This window comes from Eschrichtius robustus, chromosome 10, assembly GCF_028021215.1.
Source record: "Eschrichtius robustus isolate mEscRob2 chromosome 10, mEscRob2.pri, whole genome shotgun sequence".
NCBI classification, from domain to species: Eukaryota; Metazoa; Chordata; class Mammalia; order Artiodactyla; family Eschrichtiidae; genus Eschrichtius; species Eschrichtius robustus.
Genome location: NC_090833.1, coordinates 17,487,705 through 17,511,699, shown reverse-complemented (window position 1 = coordinate 17,511,699; position 23,995 = coordinate 17,487,705). Strand labels below are relative to the sequence as shown.

Here is a 23,995-nt window from a genome sequence, read left to right as displayed (position 1 = left end):
AGTTTGAACTGTGCTGTGGCTGGGCTTGCTCTCTTGCATTCCTTCCTCTTGCCATGAGAAAACCACATTCCAAGCAGTGGCTGGTCCAAGGAGGATGAGGGTTACAAAGAACAGAGTGGACGCAACCTGAACTTGGAGCCAAGTGCAGCTAAGTCCCAGGTGGATCAGTCCACCCGGACGTGGAACAAAGGGGAAAACTGCTTAGAGCTGTGGACAGTAAATACCGTGGTTCTTGTTACGCAGCATCAGTGTAACGAAAGCTGACCAATGCACCTTAAACCTGTTATTTCCCTTTTCCCAAACTGGAAAAATCTCTGACTGGACTCTATTTTTTTTTTAACCCTTAGTATCCAAATGGCACCTGAATCCCACTAATTCTACTCTTTTTTGTCACTTGGATCCATTTCTTCCCATCTCTTCTTGGTGCAGGCCCTGAACATTGTCCATGTGCACTACTGAAAAAAATCTTATCACTGGAAACCTGCTTTCAGTGTCTGCCCATCAGTCTGAGTGGTGGCCAGTTACCTTTTCAAAGAACAGTTGCACCCATGGCTCATCTTAAAAACTCTCCAGGGGCTTTCAGTTGCTTTCACAATACACTTCATATGCCCTAGTCTAACCTTCAAAGTCCTTCATGACTGGCCCAGGCAATCTTCCCCCTTATCAATTACTCTCCCTCCCTGTACCTTTCCTGCTCTAACTGCCCTTGAGTTTCCTGATAAGAACAGGGCTGTGTGAGACTCAGTTGCAGACCAGGACCTGCTTCTTGCAGCAGGTCTGCCCTGATCCTAATTCTTGAGAAAAGCAGAGCCTGAGAATTGGAGAGGGATGTATTCAACAGAAGAGAGACCAGGGGTTGAGAGGGAATATGAAATGAAGGGAAAGTTAAGTGGCAAAATAATTATTTAGAGAAGAAATGAGATCATTTGGGCAGTTTTGAATGTAAGCAATGTCATCAGGGAATACACTGTACAGTGCTGACCCATCTGCCAACTTGGGCAAATCACTCCACTTTTCTAGGCCTCAGTCTTCCCATCTGTAAAATGAGTAGCTAGTACTCAGAGATCCCCAAACAGCCTTCCAAACCTTGTTCAGATTCCTTGATTCTACCTCTAACATGCTCTACTCTTGTGTCTTGAAGTCAGCATTTCCCTAGGGATTGGAGGGGGAGGCAGGGTATGTATGGAAGGGTTGGGGGTTTTGAAAATAGAGGCTTGGGAGGCAGAGAAACATGACTGGAGTGAAATAACAAGAGGATATAATTCAGACCTTTATGAAGTGAAGAGGACTTCTTTAGAAGTCAACTCAGCCAAACGTGCTGAGTGACCTGGGCAGGTCCCCTCCCTCCCTGAGACTTGGTTTCTCTATCTGTACAGTGAGGAGATGGGTCTTGATGACATCTTTAGGAACCTTGTGTGTGTGTCTCTGATGTCCCCTTTTTCCTTACAATGCTGGAGTGAGATGTTTTGGCCTTGTTCTTCCCAAAGCATTTGAGACAAACTTGGATGCCTGCATTTCAGCTGCCAGGCCCTCATTGCCTTTCATAATCATGCCTTTGAGAGCAAGAAGAAAGAAAAAAATAGAGGCCAAAAGGTTGTGGCGGCACAGGCTGGTGACCGGGTCTGATGGAGATCACAGCCCTTAATCAAGGATACATGGGGATTAACTGGCTACTGACTTAGCTCATGTGGGCAGCCCATGTGGGATGGCCTGGGCCCTGAAAGGCCACCGGCCAGGCCACGCCGGACCCCAACTTCAAGGTCTCAGCCATGGTGACCCCTCTCAGCCAGCTCCATTCCCTCTCTTCCCAGCCTCCTCCATCCCTCAGTGCAACCCCCCACACAACTATCTACAGATGAGTGTCTGGGGGGAACGCATGGGGGTAAGAGACTCCCTTAAAATTATGGCTGATTGAAGATGGAGAGGGGTGAAGAAATCTCACTAGCAGCCTGGAACAGATACAGACGCAGACATCTCCAATAACCAGGAAGGATCTGGTTCCAGTTAAGCAACGTGGGATTCCTAACAGGGATGCACAGAGCTGTGTCTGCTGGGCAAGGGGCTGCCATCTCCCACCACCGCCCCCCCCAACCTCCACCCCAGAGCCTGCCTCATCCAAGCTTCTCAGATCAGCCTGGAATGGGTTGAGGGGGAAGTCAAGGGTCATCGACCTATGAAGATGAATGGCATCAACCCAGAATCAAAGCAATCTGAGGCTGAATCCTAGGTCTACTATTTATGGACTGAGTGGCCTTCACACCAGTGAAGATGTAGGTAATAATAAGAGGGAACTCTGAGATCCCTAACTGCCAGGCAGTGCTGGAACTTCTCTATTTATATTAATTCATGTGACCCTACAAGCCTATGAGGCAGGTTCTATTTTCGACTCCATCTTACAAATGAGGAGACTGAGGCCCAGAGGGGTTAAGTAACTTGCTTACCTAGAGTCACAAAGCTAAGAGGATCGGAATCCAGTGGGCCTGGTTCCAGAGACAGTGCTGCTGTCCCCAGGCTGCAATACCTCTCTCTCAAGGGGAAGGAGGAGTTTTCCAGACAGAGGAAATGATGGGTGCAAAGGTAGGTCAGGGCACAAATGGGAAATCACATGCCCTTTTGTTTCTCTAGATCAGCTGGTCAGGCACTGAGAAATTCCACCCTAGTTCCACAGGTGTGGGGAAACAACCCCTGGAAACCCACATATCCCCTCTCAAATCAGTCACTCCCAAATGCCGAATCCAAGCATTCTGCATGGAGAGAGTCAGTTTACAGCAGAGAAGACAGGAACTGGGGTTGAACAGGCTTCAAACTGCATTTGTCACCCAGTGGCTCTGTGACTTTGTATTGAATATAATTTCCTGTCTCTGGCCAAGACTCAGTTTCCTCAATTCTACACTAAGGTTAATCAGGCCTGCCCTTTGCACTGAATAACACCAAGAATGCTCTGTTCCCAGTATGGGCTCCAAAATCATAACATGCTGTCGCCATGATTATTATTAGGGAGTTGGTTGTCTTAATGTCCTTTCCTGACCATAGCTTTTATCTTGTACCCCTTGGTTATAATTTGGGGAAAGGACAAGTTTAAAAGATGTGTATGGATCTCATTAAGCATGTGTTAATCCACCCAACCACTCTGTGAATCAGGTGCTAATGTCCTAATTTTACAGATGAGGAAACTGAAGCTCCCGGGGTTAAGTGACTGGCCTCCAGATGATACAGTGGGAAAGCAACAGGGTCAGGATTCAAACCCAGTCCTGCATGACTTTGGAGTCAGAGCTCCCCGACAGGATGCCAGGCAAGATGGAGGAGTTCAACATGACCCTGTGTCTCACTCAAAATGACCCACTTTGGTGGCTCTCCCTGGCCACCTATCACACCTGTGCTGGGGGTAGTCATGCCACGGGACCCTGCGGCTCTGTTTCCCCGCCATTTAGCGGGTGGCCTTGCTCAAGCCCCTTCATCTCTCTAAGCCTCATCCTTCTCTTCTAGAAGACGGGGAACAGACGCCTGTCCTCTCCCATTCACAAGGATGCTGTGAGGATAAAATATAGACTCAGACTCATCCTATTCAGAACACATGATGATTAATAACACTGCCGTCCCTGCCGCCTGCACAAAACCTGAAACAGCAAAGTGAAATATACAAAATAAATTAAGCAGAGGGTAATTATTCATTTTGCAAAAGAGTTCTTCACTCCACAAAAAAAGAGGCATTGATCTTTTTTTCCCAAGCATCAGCTATCTTTGTGAGTTTAAAGTCAAATTTCATTTACAGAATTAAAGCAAAAAGAGTCATGATTTTCCAGATGTGCACAGAGTACAGCGGGCCACACGCATGTGCCCTGCCCATTCTGCCCATGCCATCCAGGCCAGAAAGCGAGGGGGTCCAGACACCCACCAGCATGGACCTTGGCCTTCCTCTATATAGTCGGGAATTGTGGGAAATGGAGAGAACCAGGGGAGGGCATGTGACATCTGCACTCTGCTTCTGAGGGGGTCCCTTCCTCGGAGTGACCCCAGCCACAGCTATAGGCAGGCGATCAGGGTCAGGCCAGCTTCCCGGGAACTGGGATGATTGTCATTTCCAGTTCCTTCCATCCGGAATATTGTACCATTTTACATCATGTGTATGTTCAGCTGAATCCAGCTCACTTTCACTCCGCTACCCTCATGCCTGATTAAATTCACACGTACGTTCTTGCTCTCACCTCTCCTCCCTGTCTCTCTTCCGTTCTATGGTTCACTCTTTTCCCCCATCTGTGTCTCTCTTTGTTTCCCAGTCTTTGTGTCTTTTTCGCTGCTTCTGTGTCTCTCTTCAGTCTCTGCTTCCCTGTCCTGGCCTTTGCCTCTGTATGCGTCTTCATATTCCTCACTGTCTGTCTGTCTGTCTGTCCCATTTCCTTTGTATCACTCTGCAGTGAAAATAACTGAGCTTGAGTCAGAGGCCCAAGTTAAACCCCCAGACCCACCTTTACTTCCTCTTCCTCAAATAAGAGGTAATAAAGGACAGTCGGTCTGCTTCAAGGGTTAACGCAAAGATAAAGGTTATGTGAGATACGGTGTGTAAAGGTGCCCAGAACAAAAATACAGTCACTTCCTGCTCATTCCAGGTCCCCTCCTTTCCTGCCTCTTTCTCTGGATTTCTCTCATTCTCCTCATTCCCTTCCTTCCCTCTTCTCTCTTCCCTTCCCATCCATCCCGCTCTCTTTGCCCACCTCTCACACAAGCCCACACACTGTTGCCTCTGCCCCCCTCAACCCTGTCCCAGGCAGCCCCCACTTTCTGGCAACAACTGAGTTGCAGGACAGCACAGTTCCCACTCCTAAGACGCACATCCTTCTACAAAACATTTTTATGCCGCCTTTACTGGTATAGGATGGAAACTCATCATGAAACATTAAATTTAAGCAACGTGAGTCCAGGCGGCCTGCTCCTGGCTTCACCAGGAGGTCAGGCTTCACTGTCATGTCCATCTGTGGCCACTTGAGAAATTGCAGCTGTCCGTTCACGGTGCACAGGGCGAGGCACCTGACCTTGCTTGGCTTGAGAGGAGCAGCTTGAATTCCTGGGTGTCCCGTCCTGATGGACAGTCTTGGTGTGCTCAGCATAAAATCCACACACCTCCCTCACTCCCCGTGGTCCGGGAGACACTCATCTAGTGAAGCTCTTTATATCTTTTTTAAAAAATTAATTAATTAATTTATTTTTGGCTGTGTTGGGTCTTCGTTGCTGTGCGTGGGCTTTCTCTAGCTGTGGCGAGCAGGGGCTACTCTTTGTTGCGGTGCGCGGGCTTCTCATTGCGGTGGCTTCTCTTGTTGCAGAGCACGGGCTCCAGGCATGCGGGATTCAGTAGTTGTAGCGCGTGGGCTCAGTAGTTGTGCCTTGCAGGCTCTAGAGCGCAGGCTCAATAGTTGTGGCACACAGGCTTAGTTGCTCCGCAGCATGTGGGATCTTCCAGGACCAGGGATGGAACCTGTGTCCCCTGCATTGGCAGGCGGATTCTTAACCACTGCGCCACCAGGGAAGTCCCGTGAAGAAGTTTGAATGAAAAGACCACTTAACACTGTAGCCAAAAGGCTGGGGCAGGAACACACACACACACACACACACACACACACACACACACACACACACACACACACACACATACACACACACACCCCTCCTATTCAGAGATCTTTAATCATCTACATTGAAATGAAAGCTGCCTTCAGTCAAGAAAGAGAAGAAAGATAGTGTGATGCAGTGGGCTAGCTCCCTAAAGATGGCATCGAATAACCAGAAAAGGCCAGTACTATTGCTAAGTGCAGTGTTTTAAATGGTTTCATGGAGACCACTTCTGCTCCAAAATCTGTCATCACGTCTTCCATTCCATCACGATTAAGTCTTTTGCGGGTTAAGCACCGCCAACACTGGGGGTTCTTTTTGCCCTTGATTCAATAATTCCCATTTACTGAACATGTATATTTGCCATATAATGTAGCAGGTACTTTATACTGCTATGCTGATTATAATTGTCACAATAACCTAGCAAAGGTGAATGAATACCTCCTTCTGGGATGAAAAAGAGCAGGAAATTGAGGCTTGGGGAAAATTAAGCAATTTGCCTAAAACTGTACCAATACTGTAGTTAGAGGCAGAGCCAAGATTTTAACCCAGATCTGCCTGACTTCAAAGCCTTGACTCTTACAATTTTGTTCTGACTGCCTCTCCAAAAACAAAACTGAGCGTACTATGAGGGCAGCTTGATTACGAGCGAAGAGAGGGTGGTAGCAGGGTCTGGTCCACTTCCCTCCCTGGGAACTGACTCAGTCTTGGGGCTCAGTCATTGTTTGTGGAAGAAAGACATGAACGAAGCGTATGGGGAACCCGCCACGCTCCAGATGCCCAGCACTGAAACTCTTCCTTGCATGAATGAGTGGATCTGATCGCAAGCATGCAAGATGAGCCAGGAAAAGCATTGCTGGGAGCCGATACGGCCTGCACACATTGTAAAAGACTCCTGAAGGCATTGGGTCAAATTGCAGGCAGGGGCCTACATCCCAAGGATGAAATATTTTGACTGCTTAAAATGTTCTCAAGAGGTAGGGAAATCAAGCCTTAGCAGGGTAGTCAGGAGACCTCTGCTCTGCCACTGACTTGACTCTGGCAAGGCGCTGACCCAAGGTCAAGGGTGATGACCCACCCTCAGCAGCTGTAGAAGGAGGGGGTGGGTTAGATGATTGGCACGGTTCCTCCAGCTCTGCCTCTCTTTGTTCTGGACACCCGCCTCCAAACTTGCCCCTGCAGGAGAGTCTTTATAAAGGCTTCTCAGGAGGTCTGGAGAGGCCACTGTCGTGAGTTAATGCTTTCCTTCCCCAAGAAGGGGCACTCAGGGTTGTGCAAGTTCAAAGTTGCCACCTGAGAATGACACCTTAGGTTCTGTGCTAAGGCTCCTTACTCACCTCACTCTCGTCCCAGCCCTGTGTGGCAGAGTGCCCAGGAAAGCTCTGCCCAGCCCCCTCACTTGCATCACATATTTGTTTCACTGTTTTCCTTCTTCTCTCATCCTAGGTCATTGGTGTCTATTACAGACTGAATGTTTGTGTCTCCTGCAAATTTCTATGTCAGATCCCTAATCCCCAGTGTGATGGTATTTGGAAATGGGGCCTTTGGGAGGCAATTAGGGTTAGATGAGGTCATGAGAGTGAGACCCTTGTGATGGGGTTAGTGGTCTCATAAGAAGCGGAGGAAAGAGAGATCTTGCTTTCTCTCTGTATGCACACACCAAGGAAAGGCCAGGTGAGGACACAGTGACAAGTTGAGACACTGGACATCTGCAATCCAGGAAGAGGACCCTCACTAGGAACTAATTCAGTGTATCTCAATGTTAGGTCTCCCAGCGTCTAGAACAGTGAAAAATAAGTTTCTATTGTTCAAGCCCCCCAGTCTGTGATATCTTGTCATGACAGCCCAAGCAGACTAAGACAGAGTCACCCTCTCCTGGGTCTTTTCTTTAAAGACAGTGTGAAAACTGGTCCTGGAGCTCATACACATGTGGGGGACCTAAAAATTGGATTCTTCATCTCTGACGTCAAAGCCTGAAACCAATTCATTAGACAGAAAGCTTCAAAGGGACAGAGATGGCAGCTTCTTTTTCTCACTATCCCCACTACTGGGCATGATGCCTGGCATATAATTGGCATTCACTAAATGACTGCAATGAATGAAATGCAATATCTAGATTCTGACCACTTCTTTCCACCTCCACTGCTACCACCCTGGCCCAAGCCACCAGCATCTGTGGTCTGGATTATTCCATCGGTCTTCCGAGTAGCTCCCCTGTTACCACTCTTGTCTCTATCCCTATAGATTTTTTCTCAACAGAGTGGCCAGAGTAATTCTCTTAAAATATGTTAGATGACATCAGTCCTCTACTCGGAATGTTCCATGGCTCCCCCTTGAATTCAGGTTGAAAGCCAATGTTCTTAAAAAGCTCTACAGAGGCTCTGGCCCTCTGGTCCCTCTCTGACCCCATCTCCTAATATCCTCCTAGTGTCCAGCGAAGCCCAGCCACATTCTCTCCCATGATCTTCCTCAAATATGTGAGGCAGAGTCCACTCCCAGAGCCTTTGTACTGGCTATCTCCTCCGCCTGGGCTCTGCTCTCACCAGATATCCACAAAGCGTGTTTCTCCCTCACCTCCCCAACAGTGCCTACCTTGAAGAGGCTACTAAAATGTGCAACCATCCCTCTTATCCGCATTCACAGCCCCCCTTCCTGTAGTCTTTTTTTCAATAACACATCAACTTCTAACATAGGATGCAATTTATTAATTACTACCTATATTCTAATCATCTGTCTGTCCCATGCCCCTACCAGAATATGAGCTCCATCATGGCAGCAATTTTTATCTGTTCTTTTCATTCTGTCACTGCCTGATATCCTGCTTAAATTAGGTGCTTGATAAATACCAGTTGAATGTTAAATGAACAAATCCACGAATGAAAGAATAAATACCAAACCCAGTTCTTTAACCCAGATGCCAAAGCATTAAATCAGTCTACTAGACCAGGGGTTGGCATTTTTTTTTCTTTAAAGGGCCAGATGGCAAATATATTAGGTTTTGCAAGCCACAGAGTTATGACTACTGAACTCTGCTGTTGTAGCTATAAGTAGTCATAGGCAATATGTTAACTAGTGAATATGGCTGTGTTTCAATAAAACTTTATGAAAAACAGCAGTTGGCTGGTGGGCTGTAGTTTGCTGACCCCCGCACTAGACCAGGCTCCACCAGGCCAAGCAATGTGTCTGGTTTTGCTCACTGTTAAATCTTGGTTCCTAGCACATTACTCAGCACAGCATTGTCACTCATAAATATTTTAAATGAAATAAAATATATATGAAACATAATTTCACTCTTCACTCTCTGTCACAGCTGTCTAATTGAACTTGCTGCAATCATAGAAATGCTCTTCAATACACAGCCACTAACCACGTGTGGCTATTGAGTACTTGGAACACGGGGACTGTGGCTTAATTCACATTTTAATTTAGCCACATATGGCTATTTGCTACTATGTTGGACAGTGTAGGTCTATCACAATCATGCTTTTGCTTCATGGTCCAACTCTGGTCTCTCCCCCTCCAAGAAGCCTTCCCTGACTGCTCAGGTTCATAGTAAACTGCCTTTTTTTTTAAACAGTCCTACAATACTCATTTTATTCAATTCATGTTTTGAGCACAGCTCTAATAATAGCTAACATTTGTTAAGTGTTGCGTACCAGGCATTGTGCTAAGTGCTTAATATGCTTGACCTAGTTCAATCCACGTAATCATCCTCTGAGGACTGGTATGTTGATATCATCTACCACCATTTACCACTGAGAAAAACAGAGGTTAAGAAAGGGTCGGGAACGTATGCAAAGTTGTGCAGGTCCAAAATGAAGGGGCTGGAATTTGAATCCAAGTCCACTGGAATCCAGAGCTCAAGTTCTTGACCATTACAAGATGTTTATTAAGAGTCGAAATGTGTGGTGGTCCCAGTTTCCTGTTTGTATATTCCTTCAAGAAATCAGGAAGCATGAGTGATCCTAGTTCTACATCCTCCAGAGCCAGAGTTGGACACAGCATTGGCTTTCAGTGCACATTTTCAGTACACAGAATTTCAGAGCTGGAGAGCACTTAGAGAAATCTAATGTAAGCTCCTCTTATATTAAATAGAGAAACTGAGGCCCAGAGACCAAGTGGCATGTCAAAAGTTACACCTTGAGTAAAAATTGCAGATCTAGGAGAAGCCCATGGAATTTATCTCCAAATCCAGTGTTTCTTCTTTCATCAACTCATTCCATTATTCATCATTAAACATCAGTACAATGGGATAAAGCAGGGAATAATATAGACACAATCCTTGTCTTTTTATGGCATACAGTCTCTTAGATAACAAGGAATTGAATACAGAACCACACAAATAAATGTATATTAACTATACATTGTAGCGTAGGCTAGCGGTTAAGAGGATAAACTCTGAAGCCAGACTTCTGAAACTCCAGTCTAAACTCTACCATTTCTTAGATGTGTGACTTTGGGAAAATCCATTAACTTACATAATTTAGTTTCCTCACATGTAAAATGGTGATAGTAATAAGGCATTCCATTAATTCTAAGACACACAACTTTCCACATTTCAATATCCCTGAAAATGAGGACTTATGTGGTAATTATTAGTATCTTACGGTTATTAGTGGCAGCATTTTTTCCTTAATAGTGCATAAGATATCGGTACATACATCTGTTTGTGTCTTGGTTTAGTTAAAATATGACTCTATCTACCTCACAGGGTTATTGAGAGGATTAAATGAGATAATACATGTGACTTGCTTAGAAGAGTGCTGACACAGTTTGTGCTATATAATGTGCATTATTATTATTATTATCATTGTACTTACTATAAAGAAAAAAGTGGAGTGCACAAATGGAGCTTAAAACATGGAGGAATAACTGAGTCTAGAAGGTCAGCAAAAACGTCCTTGAGGAAGTGACATTTAAACTGAAACAAGAAAGCAAGGATGAGTGAAGAAAGTGAAGAATGGGGCTTATACGAAGCGGGGGTGGGTAGAGGGCAGCCTGCAGCCTGCAGAGTGAACACACCTGCAAAGACCTCTCACACTGGCTACTGGAAATGCCTCGCCCTTGACAAGCGTGGACACTTCACAACATGGCTTTTGTATCCTAATAACATTCCCATCTCCAATCTATACTTTTGCCCATACCTTTGTTTATTCATAATCCATTGGTCATAAGGTATTACAAATATATTTAGAAGCTTCCTGAATTTTTTTTTTAAATAGTAGGACACAGAACATTTTGGGGGGGGGGCAAATATATTTTTGTAATACATTTGTTGACTAAAATTAAACACAGACTCTAATTTAAGTGACAGTAGATTATTTTCTGGATGATAAAATCTAGTTTTAGAAGCTGAGAGCCCTCTTCCTCGTTGGTACAATTCTCCTGGAGATAATTACCAGAGATGCATCTCAGGTTATCTTCCTCCATGCAACTTTACAGTATGAGGTTCTCACAACCTCTTTCTTTCAAGTTCAGAAGTAAAGGCTGCCTTGAACTTCCAGTGGGACTGGCATGTTCCCAATAAGAAAATGTTTTCGAAGTCTCTTTTGCAGCCCATTCTAACCTTCCCGTGCTTCCCAGCGCTTGAGCAGGCCATCCTGTGGCTTGCTGTCATGGGCTCTCTGAAATTTTATGACCTCATCTTTGACACAGATTGTTCTTTTCCAAGGACCTCAACCCTCTTCCACAACATAACATTTTACAACACATTTAAACCAGATAAAGCCAGACTCCCAAACAGAGATAAAAAAATGGTTTCCCTACAACTCATAAGTGCTGTCCCAGTTTCACCTCTCTGGTTCTGCATGTTTCCCACATCCCCAACCCAATCGGGTCCTTTTATTTTTTTCCAAGTCAACTTATTCTGCAAATTCTTTGTCCAAAGGATTTATGCCTGCCTCTGAGAATTCTCAGCAAATACCTACCAGAGGGAGAATGCCAGAATGTCTCTCTCTTCTCAGTGCTAAGCAAACCCTCTCACACACTCACTCTCAATACAGTAGCTCTTCACTCAGTCTGGGTCCAAATCCCAGCTGAGACACTTAGTAAATATATGACCCTGAGAATGTCAATCAGTTACTTTAAGACACAGCTTCTAGTATGGAAAACGGAAGCAATAATAACCACCTAGATGCGTTGTCATGAAGACCAAGAGAGTTACTAAATCAGTCTCAGCATGATACCTGGTACACAACAAGTACATAATAAACAGTAGATGCTGTTCCTGTATTCAGGTACCTCTTGATATCTCACCCAAATTCTACCATCCTTCTCTTAACTGTAAGCTATATTTGATCACTGTCTAACATCCTCATCTGCTATAAATAAATAATGAATGCATCAAATGGATCAGTCTGATGTGATAAAGGTGCTTTTATGATTAACATTCATTTCACGGAATTTAAGCAGAAAAATCTTGGTCTGTTGTTGTTTGAACGTCTTTAGTTGGAAATGGTGTTGGATAGTTTGTTTCCATTATCTTGTACGTCTGCAAAATAAGGCGTTGGGTTCATTAATTTACAGTCAGTTTAGATGAGTTTTGTTTAATACAGCTCCCAGTAAAGTTTGGGACCAAGGAATGGTGAGGTGGAGAGCATTTTGGGTTCTGAGGATCGGTGGCTCACTTTATGAAGGACTGATTTCCCCAGTTGAGGTCCACTGGGGTAACAGCATAGCTGGACGTGGACCGATCCTCACCAGATAAAGGACAGAGCTTACTCTGAGTTCAAGAAAGACTAGTGATACCGAGCTCAAGGGAGAAGGTGACTTTCAGCAGAGAATTAATTGTCCCAGATAAAAATCTTTAGCAAAAACACACTTAGCCGAAATGTCATTGTCAGCACCCTTAGGGCTACTCCTGGTCTTGACACAAGAACCCTACACCCAACCCACTAACCAACCCTTGACCTTTCAGCAACTGAAACTTGCTTCTCATGCATTCATTAATTCACTCATTCATTCACTCACTCATTTAGTCGTTCAAGAAAAGATGTATTGATGCAGGAACTGTTTCAGTACCTGATACGCAGCAATAAACAAGATGAGCAAAGGTCAACTCTTTATAAAACTTATGTTCTCATATATAAATTTCTCCTCTCTGGTCTGCCAGAAAGTTGGCTCTCTTTGGATAGATCTCAACTTATTTAACTGCACATCTCACTAAGCACCACCCAACGTAAACCCTATGTTATCTACTACATTACCTAGAAACCACCCATGCTACAATCCCCTTCAAGGCAGAGACATTCTTATTCTCTGTGAATTCTTGGTCTTTACAACTTCATAAAGTTCTTGTGTCCCTTTAAACGTTAATAATACAGGGATCAGCAAATAACAGAAACAATCTATAAACAACTGGAAACATTTAGTACATTATAAGACATACATAGGACATAACTACACACTTTGTATTCTCATTTCATATCCAATTGCAAATGAGAAGTGTCTGCTGAAGACATGAAAATAAACTGCATGTGATGGCAAACATGACTGACATCTCTATCAATTTGAAAAGAAAATCCAATCTGCTTTAAATGCCACTTACAAATTGTTTCAATCATACTTATGTTCTAAGTTATTAGTGCTTAAAAGGTCATAGAAACATGAATTTTAAGCTGGAAAATATCTTAGGAATTATTCAGGGTTGTAATTTGTATCTTGCCACTAACTGACTGAGTGACACCAGGCAACCTGCTTAGCCTCTGTGACCTTCAATAGATCAGACTAGATGATCACTAGGGACCTTTCTTGCATTAAAATTATGTTTCCACTAATCTCCTTGTTGAAAAGAAGGAATATGAAGTTCACAATACATGACATACCCAAGGTCAAATGACAAATCTGTGGCAAAGCTGGCAGTAGGATTGAGAGCCTATGACTTTTTTCATTGTACACGTTTAAAAGTCACACAAGGACTAAATGAAAAGCCAGCAGATGGAAACATCCAGGTTACTGAAAGTTTCTTCATTAGGTGCTCAGGTCTTAGAGGCCAGAGGCTGTATCTTACTTTCTTCTCACATAATCTAACACAGTTGTGCATTGCTGAACTAAAGGTATTTCATAAAATAGTTATTAAATTAATTGAAATGTTTATTAAATTAATGAAGTGAAGACACTACGGACTAAATAACTGATTATAAAATAGCAGTAGACACTATGTTTTGAGTGCCCACCATAAATTAGGTACCATACCAAGTGCATTTTAAATGTGATTTTTCATCTTCTTCTCACAACAACTGTGCAAAATGGGAATTATCTGCCTCTTTTTGTATATGTAAAAATGAGGCTTGGATATGTTAAATGACCTGCCAAAGTCAGTAAACAGAAAGGCAAGCATTTGAACCTAGTTCTGTAGGATTCCAAAGGATATTCCAATTCTACTCTGGTTCACTAAAGGCTTGAATGAATAAACGAATAGGTGAAAGAATTAGTGACTAAATGAGTTAGTGTTCTGCAGTTACCTGCCTCATGTGGTTTGGGGCCATACCGTCAATGATCTTGTATACAGAATTTAACATGATACCACCCATCTGCAGAAATTTACTAAAGCTGTTTCACACTAAGATTCACCCATGATGACATTTTCTAAACTACTTTTACTGAGGTAGCTGGTTTGTAACACTGTACATTTCATGTGCACATTGTATTTCTACTTCTGTACACATTCCAACATGCTCACCACCAAAAACTGAGTTTCCACCCATCACCATAGAGTTGATCCCCTTTACCCACTGTCACTCTCCCCATTCTTAAGGTCAAGGCCTGATCATTTGGACTGTGCGGTGCTGCATTTGATCAGACCACAGCACGTAGTCCTTCAATGTTCACTTCCTACCTTCAGAGAGCTGAAGGGTAATGGTAGTTTATTCTGGAAGGGAGCATAATGCCGCCCTCCGGCAACGTTTTCAAGCCTTCTCTGAGCCATCACTGAGACTCTTCTTTGCCTTGGTCCTTGATTAGTTTGTTCTCATCCCATCCACTGTTATGATGGTAAATGTTTAACGATTGGCTTTGCAAAGAAAATAAGCCATGGTTTGTAACATTTACCAATTTTGTTGGGTATAAATACTCTCATCACAGCCAATTTCCAAGCTACCTGCATGACAGAACTGAACAAAGAGCTGGGATGAGATGGTAACAATCGACTCTCATGAGTTCACAGAAAATAATGAAAGGAGGAAGAAAGGGAGGGAGGGAGGGAGGGAGGGAGAGAGAAAGGAAGGAGATTTCCCTCTCTATGCTCCCTGAAAACATCGAATTCACCAACTTTCAGTTTCTTCCTCTATATCCGCCTATATATAAACTCAGATTTTAACTCCATACAAGCCAGCTCCAGCACACTCTGGAATCAATTCCATAATCAGCCCTGCAGGTGGTACTAATTATTGAAATCCCTGGAAAAACACACCTGAGCTGGGCTATGGCACAGAGTCAGGAAAACTTGACCAGGCTCCTTCACACATCACGGCAATTATATATTCTTCAGCAACACTATCTCCCCAGTTTCCTTCTCCTTTCTGGTCAGTTGGGAAGAATGATCCTTCTTGCCGACACGTCCAATAAAGCATTAAGGCATGATGATCAGAACTTGGACTCCATGACTTGGTTCAGCCCTACAGATCCCACCCACAGAAGGCAGGGCTCATTTAAGGGAAGCTAAGCCACTTTTGTCAGATCTAAGATCTGAATATGTACAGGGCTTGGGGGTTTCGTTTTTCCATGACTTCCCCAAATTCTAATTCTTGGTGGAAGGCTGAGGAGAGAACACCCAGCTATTCCCTTGGGCAGTTAGATGTTCCCTAAAACAACTGGATAGATAGAAGGCAGGTTTCCCTTTTTCAGTGGCCGATGTAGCCTTACTAAAATCCCTGGTGGTTCCCAGAATCGTCAGATCCTCATCTTTCTGGGAGCTCTCTTCTTCACCCCACCTTTCCAGCCTTATCTCCTTCCATTCCCCTAGTTCTCTTCCTCTACCTCACATGTAGCACATTCTCCAGAGGCCAGCCCAGCTATGCTGCTCTCTGCTTCTGGGAATCACTCTAGACTTACTCCCTCTCTTTCTCCATCATCAAGATTCCTCTGCTCAAGCACCTTTTATTCATACTCCCTACTGATTCTACAAGGCTCAGCTAAAAGGTCATCTTTTCCATGATGGAGCTCCTGAAATTCCCATCTAGAATACATTTCTCCCTTTTCTCCAGGCATGAGGTACTCTATAAATGCCTGTTCTTGATTTATTCTACATTGTGTCTTTTATAACAGCTGTAGAGGAGCGTATTATTTTTATCCCAGCAAAAATGTGAAATCCATGAAGGCAGGAACATTGTCCAGTTTGTCTGTGATTTCCCATAGCACTGAACACACAAGACTTAATGCATCTGTGGAATTAAGAAAATCTTGCTTGAACGGATTTAACAAATTGAAATACATTTTACATAGTGGGTTTGAGTCAAGCCCCATGAAAATATATTCAGGGAACTTATGTTCCTATTTCCACTCTTTATCTGTAGATCACCCCATCCCTTTATGTCTTGTGATTTATAAGAGCAAGGTGCTCTGCTGAAGGATAAATAAGATACAGTAGTAAGCTTGAAGGAGCTTACATTTTAGCGTTGTAGTTTCCAAATAATAACTCATGCTTTAATCAAATTTTTAGTCAACAGAAAACTCTGGTGATACTGTAGAAGTCATCCATTCTACAGAGAGGAAATGAGAGGTAATTAAGAAAATAGAATTTTGGAAAGTAGATAATTAAAGGATAGAAGAAATTTCAGGTAGAGGGAAGAGCCTGAACTCTAGTCAGAAGGTGAAACTCTGCATAGGGTGTTTGGCGGGTGGGAGTATTGTGAATGTGAGCAGAGAGGAGAATGCAAAGGGGAACGTTCTTGGGAGGGTGAGACTCTCTAGCTGGTCTGGCTACTGGACAGCTCTTGGTGACCCAATTTCTCTAGTGCTGGAAAATATTTAATCTGAGTTTATATGTAAGTGGATATGGAGGAAGAAGCTGAAAATCGGTGAATCAAATTTTTTCAAGGAGCATGGGAAGGGAAATGTCCTTCCTTCCTCCCTCCTTCCCTCTCTCCCTCCTTCCCCCTTTCTTTTTTTTTTTTTTTGTGAATGAATTACATGTCAGTATAATGATAAGTTTTAAAGATACACAGATGGGCAAGACACATGCTTTGAATCCCCCTCTCCAGCCCCTAGCAAAGCTTACAGTCTGGTGATAGATCCAGACAAGGAAAGAACAATGACTGCCCAGGGACAAGGGCTATAACACAGGGAGGCACGGAGGCTATGAGAGCAGAGAGGAGGACCCCTGAGTTTGGTCAGGGCTGGGGGTGGCGAGTCATGAATGCCTCTGAGAGGAAGGATGTTTGGGCTTCATGAAATGGAAATAAAAAGAGCCCCTGGTCTCCAAGTAAAAGGAGGAGAAAGACATTTCAAGGGGGAGGAAAACAGCCCGTGAAAGGGATGCAGGCATGAAAAGGCATGGTGCCTTCAGGGAAGCGCGGGTATCAGTGTACCTAGAGCCCATGGTGTGTGACAAATAGAGGCAGAAGATAAAGTGATAAAAGTGAGCGTGATTTTGTCAAGATAAATAATGAATTAACAAACATGGCGACTGGGCCTCTCGCTGTTTGTTTAGAACATGAGAGGACTATTTGGGAAGAAGAGGTTAGAGCCTTGCTGTACCAAGGGTAGTACTTGGGTCAGAAATATCAGCAAGAGCTGACAGCCTTTTAGGGATGTAGAATCTTAGGCCTCACTCTAGACCTACTGAGGGCTTGAGAAGCATTGGTTAGGAGCACAGGATCCTAGGTTTGAATCCTGGCTCTGCCACCTGCTGGCTGTGTGACTTTGTTCCTTTTATCTTTCTTCTCTGGGTATCAGTATCATCAGTGATAAAGTTGAGAAGGTCAACCCAGTGGATTCTAGCAACATCTTCAACTCTAAGGGGTTGAGTGCATGTGTATGCGTGTGTGTGTGTGTGTGTGTGTGTGCGTGTGTGTGTGTGCGTGCGTGTGTGTGTTGGGGGTAAAGGGACACTCCTTAGGGTGTCAGTGCCTTAAAGTCTAAATGTTTTAATTAAGAGAAAGAAGATTCAGCTGTCTGGTCCAATGGTATACTAGAGTTGCATCGCATTTTCTGAATAGCTTCCCCAGTAGGCCTATGTAAAGGCTGGAAAAATGTGTCTGAATATAGGCTCCCCACTAAAGGATAAGGAGGGAATGATGGTTAGAAAGCCTAATCCTTGCCTGATTCTGCAGAGACACAGGGGTTAGCCTGGAGAATCCCTCTCCTTACTCCCGAATTGCTGCACCATGGAGAAGTGGAAGAGAATTTGGGTAGAGGAAGCAAACTCTTGACCTGGGCCACTGAGTCTCCTCAGCTCTGCAGAGGCTTCCTCGCGGCATCAGTACAGTGAGATTTTCAGGCAAGATGGCCAGAATCTTGTTAATGGAGAGGCAGGTGAAATTGCAGAGAAAAATATACCAGTATGAGTTGTAGGGAAGAGCACAGGACGGGGAGAAGGAGAACTGGGGTTCTAATACCAGCTTCATTTCTAACTTGCTTTGTGATCTTGGTAAGCTTTTCTCCTCTCTAACTCCTATTTCCCTGTTTGTGGACATTAATAACTCTTGGGCAGCAACTTTGAGTAAGATGCTGTCCATTTACTAAGCAATAACTGTAAATAAGATGGTGTCTTTTGGGTTAATAGTATCCATATGTTGTTGACTCACAAATTTCTATCTCCAGCTAAGACCTCTTCTTTGAATAAGACTTTTGGATTCAAATGCCTATTTTTCATCTCTACCTGATGTTTAGGAGTCATCTTGAACTAATATCCAAAATAGCAGTCTTGATCCCCTTCACCTCAGCCCTGACCCGCCTACAGCAGCTGCTGACTCAATAAATGATAAGTCTGTCAGGTCACTATTCAGACTGAATGATTTGGAATCATCTTTGACTCCTCTTTGTTTCTCATCTTCCATATCCAATAACAAGTTCTGTCAAGTCTACACTCTAAATATATCCAGAATTTGATCACTTATCACCATCTTCTCCCCTAATCCCTGTGTTCCCAGCCACTACCAACTCCTGTCTACATTGGAAAAACAGTGCCCTTGAACGCCCTCTAAGTTGATTTGTCACACAGCAGTCAGAGTGGTCCTGTTAAAATGTAGGTCGGATCATGTTGCTCCTTTGCTCAGAATCCTCCAATGACTTCTCATCTCACTCAGAGTAACATCCAAAGTCCTTTTCCTATATAAGGCCTTCCAACCTCCCCCCATCACCACCCCCTTCCCAAGCTTCTTTTCAAGTTTGCATCCTAACTTCTCTCTCTCTCCCCTCCAACCATACTGGTCTTCCTGCTAGTACTGAATCAATGGGATCTTCCTGTGCTCCTGCTGCAGAGGCTGTCCCTTGCTATTCTCTCTGCCTAGGATGCTTTCCCCCCAGATGTTAGCATGGCTTCCACCGTCTCCATCTTAAAGTGCCGGCTCAAATGTCACCACCTTGGAGAAGCCTTCCCTGACCACCCTTTCTGTAATAACAACTCCGCCCCTACTCCCAGCTCAGCATCCCTTATGCTTCGTGCTCTCCCCCCAGCATTTATCATCCCCTGACACAGTATATCCACATTTACCTGTTTGCCTATTGCAGCACTGTCCCACAGAACTTTCTGCAATGATGGTAATGCCCCGAGTCCTCCAAGAGGTAGTCACTGGACACATTAGCTATGGAGCACTTGAAATGTGGCTAACATGGCTGAGGAAATGTTTACTTTTATTTAATTTTAATTGACTTAAAGTTAAACAGCCACAGGTGGCTGGTGGCTACCTTCTCAGGCAGTGCAAATTTAATGTCTCTGTAGAATATAAACTTAATTAGGACAGAGATTCTGCCTTTTTTGTTCACTGCTATGTCACCAATGCCTAGAAAAGTGCCCAGCTACTCAATAAATATCTGCCAAATGAATGAATAAATGAGTATACTAAGAGATTTCCATACATTATCTCATTTAATCCTAACAACAGGCTTGTGAGTTAGATGCTACTTTCATTCTCTAGTACTCAGAGAGAGAAAGCATCTTGCTAAAGAATGCCCCTCTAGTTTGTACCCTATAGCCAACATCTCCCCAGTTAAGGTGAAAAAGTTCTAGGGATCTAATGTACAGAATGGTGAACAGTTAACCATGTGGCATTATATGTGGGAAACTCCTAAGAGAGTAGATCTTAAATGTTATCACCACATACACACAAAAAAGTAAGGTGATGGAAGTGTTAATGAACCTTATTGCTGTAATCATTTACATGTGTATTAAATCATCACATTGTACACCTTAAACTTATACAATGTTATATGTCAGTTATATTTCAATAAAGATAAAAAAAAAATGATAAAGAATACCCAGCTAGTAAAAGGTATTGATAGATAGGATCTAAGCTCAGGGACGTCTGGTGACATTCAGACACTCTGCTTTGCTGAAATTGGACGAGATGTTCTCTGTGGTCCTTTCTGAGACGCTGTGGTTTTATAAGAATTTGCTTTGTTGTCAGGCCATGGCAGCACATAGTTTAACCACCAGTGGGACTGATGGACCTTTACATAAAGCCCCTTGTCAATCACTCAGAAGCCATGATTCTTCAGGCAGAAGGAGTGCAGACCATCTTCCAGCCGACACCCTCTCTCCCTCCATCCCCAGCCCTGCTCGTGGCTCACCGGTTTCTGGGTCGCAGAGCTGCTCACAGGCATCCGTGGTCCTCTGTCCGCAGAGGTCCCTCACCCATGGGGAGGTGGCGTTGATCTGGTAATACAGGGACAGCTTGGCCGGGTTCAACCAGTCGGAGACGTCCAGGTAGCTCCCTTCACTCACCACAAAGCTGCTCCCTGTGGGGAAACAGAGAGAGAGCTACTTTCTCCACGATTTTAGGGTACAGGTGTCTTGCCACTGATGCTGCAGGGCAGGAACAGAGACAGGTGCATACAAGCCATCAGCCCCACCACCCCAGGTCCTCTGTTCTCGCTTAGCTACACACATTCACAGAGCATCTACAATGTGCCAGTCATGGTGTCAGCAGCCAATGGAGACAGGCAAGTCAGACATGAGAGGCAGTTCAGCCTAGTGCTAAAGAGTCAGGCCCTTAGGACTGAGAGAGACTTGGGTTCCAATCCTGGATCCACTTTTACCAGCCGTGGACTTTGGACAAGTCACTCAATGCCTCTGGGCCTTGGCTACATCATCTGTAAATAGGAATAGTAACGGAACCCACCTCACTGTTGTGAAAATGAAATAAATTAATGTAGATAAAGTGCTTAGCCAGTGCCTCACTTGTCCTAGTAAAGAATGATTAAATATTCAAATTGAAAATATAAAAAGAGCTTTTGTTTCTGTCACCCAGGCATCCCCCTTGGAACAGGGGTCACCAATACCCCACAGGGGGAAGGCAGATTATATTCCTCGGAACCACCGGCTGAGCATAAGGGAAATAGCGTCCTGGCCCCCTGGCCTAGGTTGCATTTTGTTTTGTTTTATTGTATGAGAGATAGAGAAAGAGAGGGTGAGAAAGAAAGAGAGAGAGAGAGAGAGAGAGATGGAGTCAAAGAAATCTGTAGCACCGCTAAAAGAAAAGCAGCACTCATGCAATGGAAGATGCCTTAATGTTGGGATATAATAAGGAAAGATGGAGTTTGGGGTGAACTGGGTAGTACAGGCTCTATCACAATGAAGCAGCTGCAACTCAGCTCTAGCCAGCTCTTGCCAAATGGGTCTAAAGGTAAGTGGTGCAAGGACTTCAGGTTTTCATCAGGGGAGGCTGAAAATTTAGATTTTTATTGTAATCAACCAATTTGGAAATGATGGTTTACATTTGTTCTTGAAAGCTCGTGTAGGCCAAACAAAAGACCCCCCCCCACACACACACACACGCATGCACACTTACACAGCCATATATGGGTTACATACCTATATACACATATATATATTACATATATTCTTTGGGGTCAAGGAGCAGAAGCCCACTGAGGGTGGCCGCATATTGGGTGTAAATGGTGAGTGTATATATGCAGGAATATAGTGAAGGTAGAATTTCACAGAGGGAAATGGGGGAAAAAAGAGGTCAAATAGGACCAGGTTTCACAAAGCTGGACTTGGAGGGTGGTTCTAGATTTATGGCAGATCCAGAGACCTCAGCAGAAGGAGATCTTAACTTGTTTCAAAATTAGCATGACTTGGCTTCTCTCCCTACATCTGCTTCTCTCTACCTCACTATCAAGCAACAAAATCTTTCCATGTGTGCAATTTAAATTTTCCGAAGAGGGACTCAATTAATAGACATCCTGTGGGTTTGGCAGCAACCTCTCTGTCAGGTCCCATCAGACCCTGCTGGCTAACCAATGGTCAGGTTTGTCTTGCCTCTGGTGCCCAGCTGTGGTCCAATGGGCAATGGTCAGAAAGGCAGGGCCACGTCAGACCCTACCTGGCTGCCCTGAGGATCTAAGATTCCCTGGAAAGGATATGGGCATGGCAGGCAATGTTATCTTCTCTAAGTCATACACATGTTATGATTTATATCATCGTATAGAATGAGTTCCTAAATAAAAGCACAGAGGACAATATGGTTTTGGTGAGGATGAAAGAGGACCCTACATGAAAAGCATTAGGAGTAGATAGCATCGGGCTGGGAGAAAAGGAAATGACCACATTTGAAGTCGGCCTTAAAATCCTTGGCAGCTAAAGCAAAAAAAGAAGAAGTCTGTTGGATTCCATATTTTAAATTTCTGGCAAGGGGAGATATGCAAATCGATCTCCAAAGCCATATTTTCCCCTCTGGAACTAAGCCCGAGCAGAAACATGTCACATGGGTCCTTGTGCAAGGCACCGAACGTCAGTATCAACTACAGATTTTTCTTTTAAAAAGCACAGTCATGCTGTTTAAGTGGATAATTCTTGTATTTATTCTCACTAAAGACTGAGGGATGGATATTGAATTATGTCCCAGGGCTGAGTCTGGCTAATCCCACTACTTTAGGAAAGCTACACAGCACAGGGATAAAGAGAATAGAGTCAGCAAGATATGTATTCAGATCTTCACTCCGCTACCCACCAGCTCTGTAAACGGACAAGAAAACAAATCCTCAGTTATATCCTATGAAAGTTGTGGATACCGATTTCCCCTTCACAGGGTTAAAAAAAAGATAAAGATTTAATGAGACAACACATTTGTCTTAGGTCAGGTTCACCAGAAATCAGACTCAATGGCAGAGACTGGCATGCAGGAGGTTTTTTGGGGTGTTCTCTTGTGAGGGCATGAGCAAAGTGGGACTGGGCAGAGGGAGAAGGTAGATTGCCATGCCGTTGTAGCAAAGCGCTCAGATGATCCCACGGGAAGCCCTGGAACTGAGATGGTCCTTCAGAGTTGTTCCAAATCAAGATAAGGGTGTCAGGTCTTCGTATCCCCATAGCCAGTCATAGGCTGTAAGACATCCCTGGGGAAGGGACATAAACTTGGATGAAGTGGTCCCTTTTAATGGAGGGCATTTCTCCAAGGAAGACTCAGAGAGAGTGGTCAACCGTCAACATTCCAGGCGGCTGGGGGAATGAGTGCCCCTGTTCTAATGAGAGATTTGGAAGCAGCATTACAACATCCACTATAGTACGTGAAGTCCCTGGCACATGGGGGAATCTCAACTTGCTGGAGCTATTTTGATTACTATTTGGATTTCTTATGAGCTTGGAAGCTCTGAATGCAATACTGGTTAACAGATCTTTTCAAACATGAGAAATATGATTCTCATTGGAAGTGACTCACTCAAGAGCAGGTTATCCTCAGCTTCTTTAAAAAGACACTACGCCAAGGTGTACTGTTGGTTTAATGACACGAGGAAGTTACCATCCTTTGAACGCACCTCTGGTCCAGATCCTGGGATAAATGCTCACTTAATCCTTACAAGAGCCTTGCAGCATAGGTATGTCCCTGCTTTTACAGAAGGACAACATGAAGTTCAGAGAGATGTTGACTTAGCCAAACTTGCACAACTAGTAAGTGGCCCAAGTGGAAACTGAACCCAGGTTTTTCAGCATTCAAAGCTGGGACCTGCCCATTATTCCAGACTGTCTTGAGAATTGGAGCTTTGGTTGGGTATCAGGCAGAGTTGCCTTCCTTGGTCTTTCTACTCCTCCTCTGGGAGTCTGTGCATCCCCCTTCAGTGTGTTCCTATAGTGTTGAAGGGCTTTTGCTTTCTCTGATAGGTTGTGATCTCCTGCAGGGAAGAAGTCATGATTTGTTCATTACTCCGTTTCAATCCAGCTCTCAGTAAAAAGGCTTTGCGCATACTAGGAGCTTGGTGACTATCTGTTGAATGAAATAATGAAATCAAAGTTCCA

General features: G+C 44.1%; 1 protein-coding gene across 4 annotated transcripts in view; it reads right to left on the bottom strand.

The window, feature by feature from the left end:
- ASTN2 (astrotactin 2) overlaps positions 1-23,995 on the bottom strand; it is an 899,407-nt gene that overhangs the window by 475,489 nt on the left and 399,923 nt on the right. For all 4 annotated transcript variants that reach the window (XM_068552572.1, XM_068552571.1, XM_068552573.1 and 1 more), the window contains one exon: positions 20,332-20,499. In XM_068552572.1, coding sequence (XP_068408673.1) covers positions 20,332-20,499 — 168 coding nt within the window. The remainder of the gene's footprint in view (positions 1-20,331; positions 20,500-23,995) is intronic.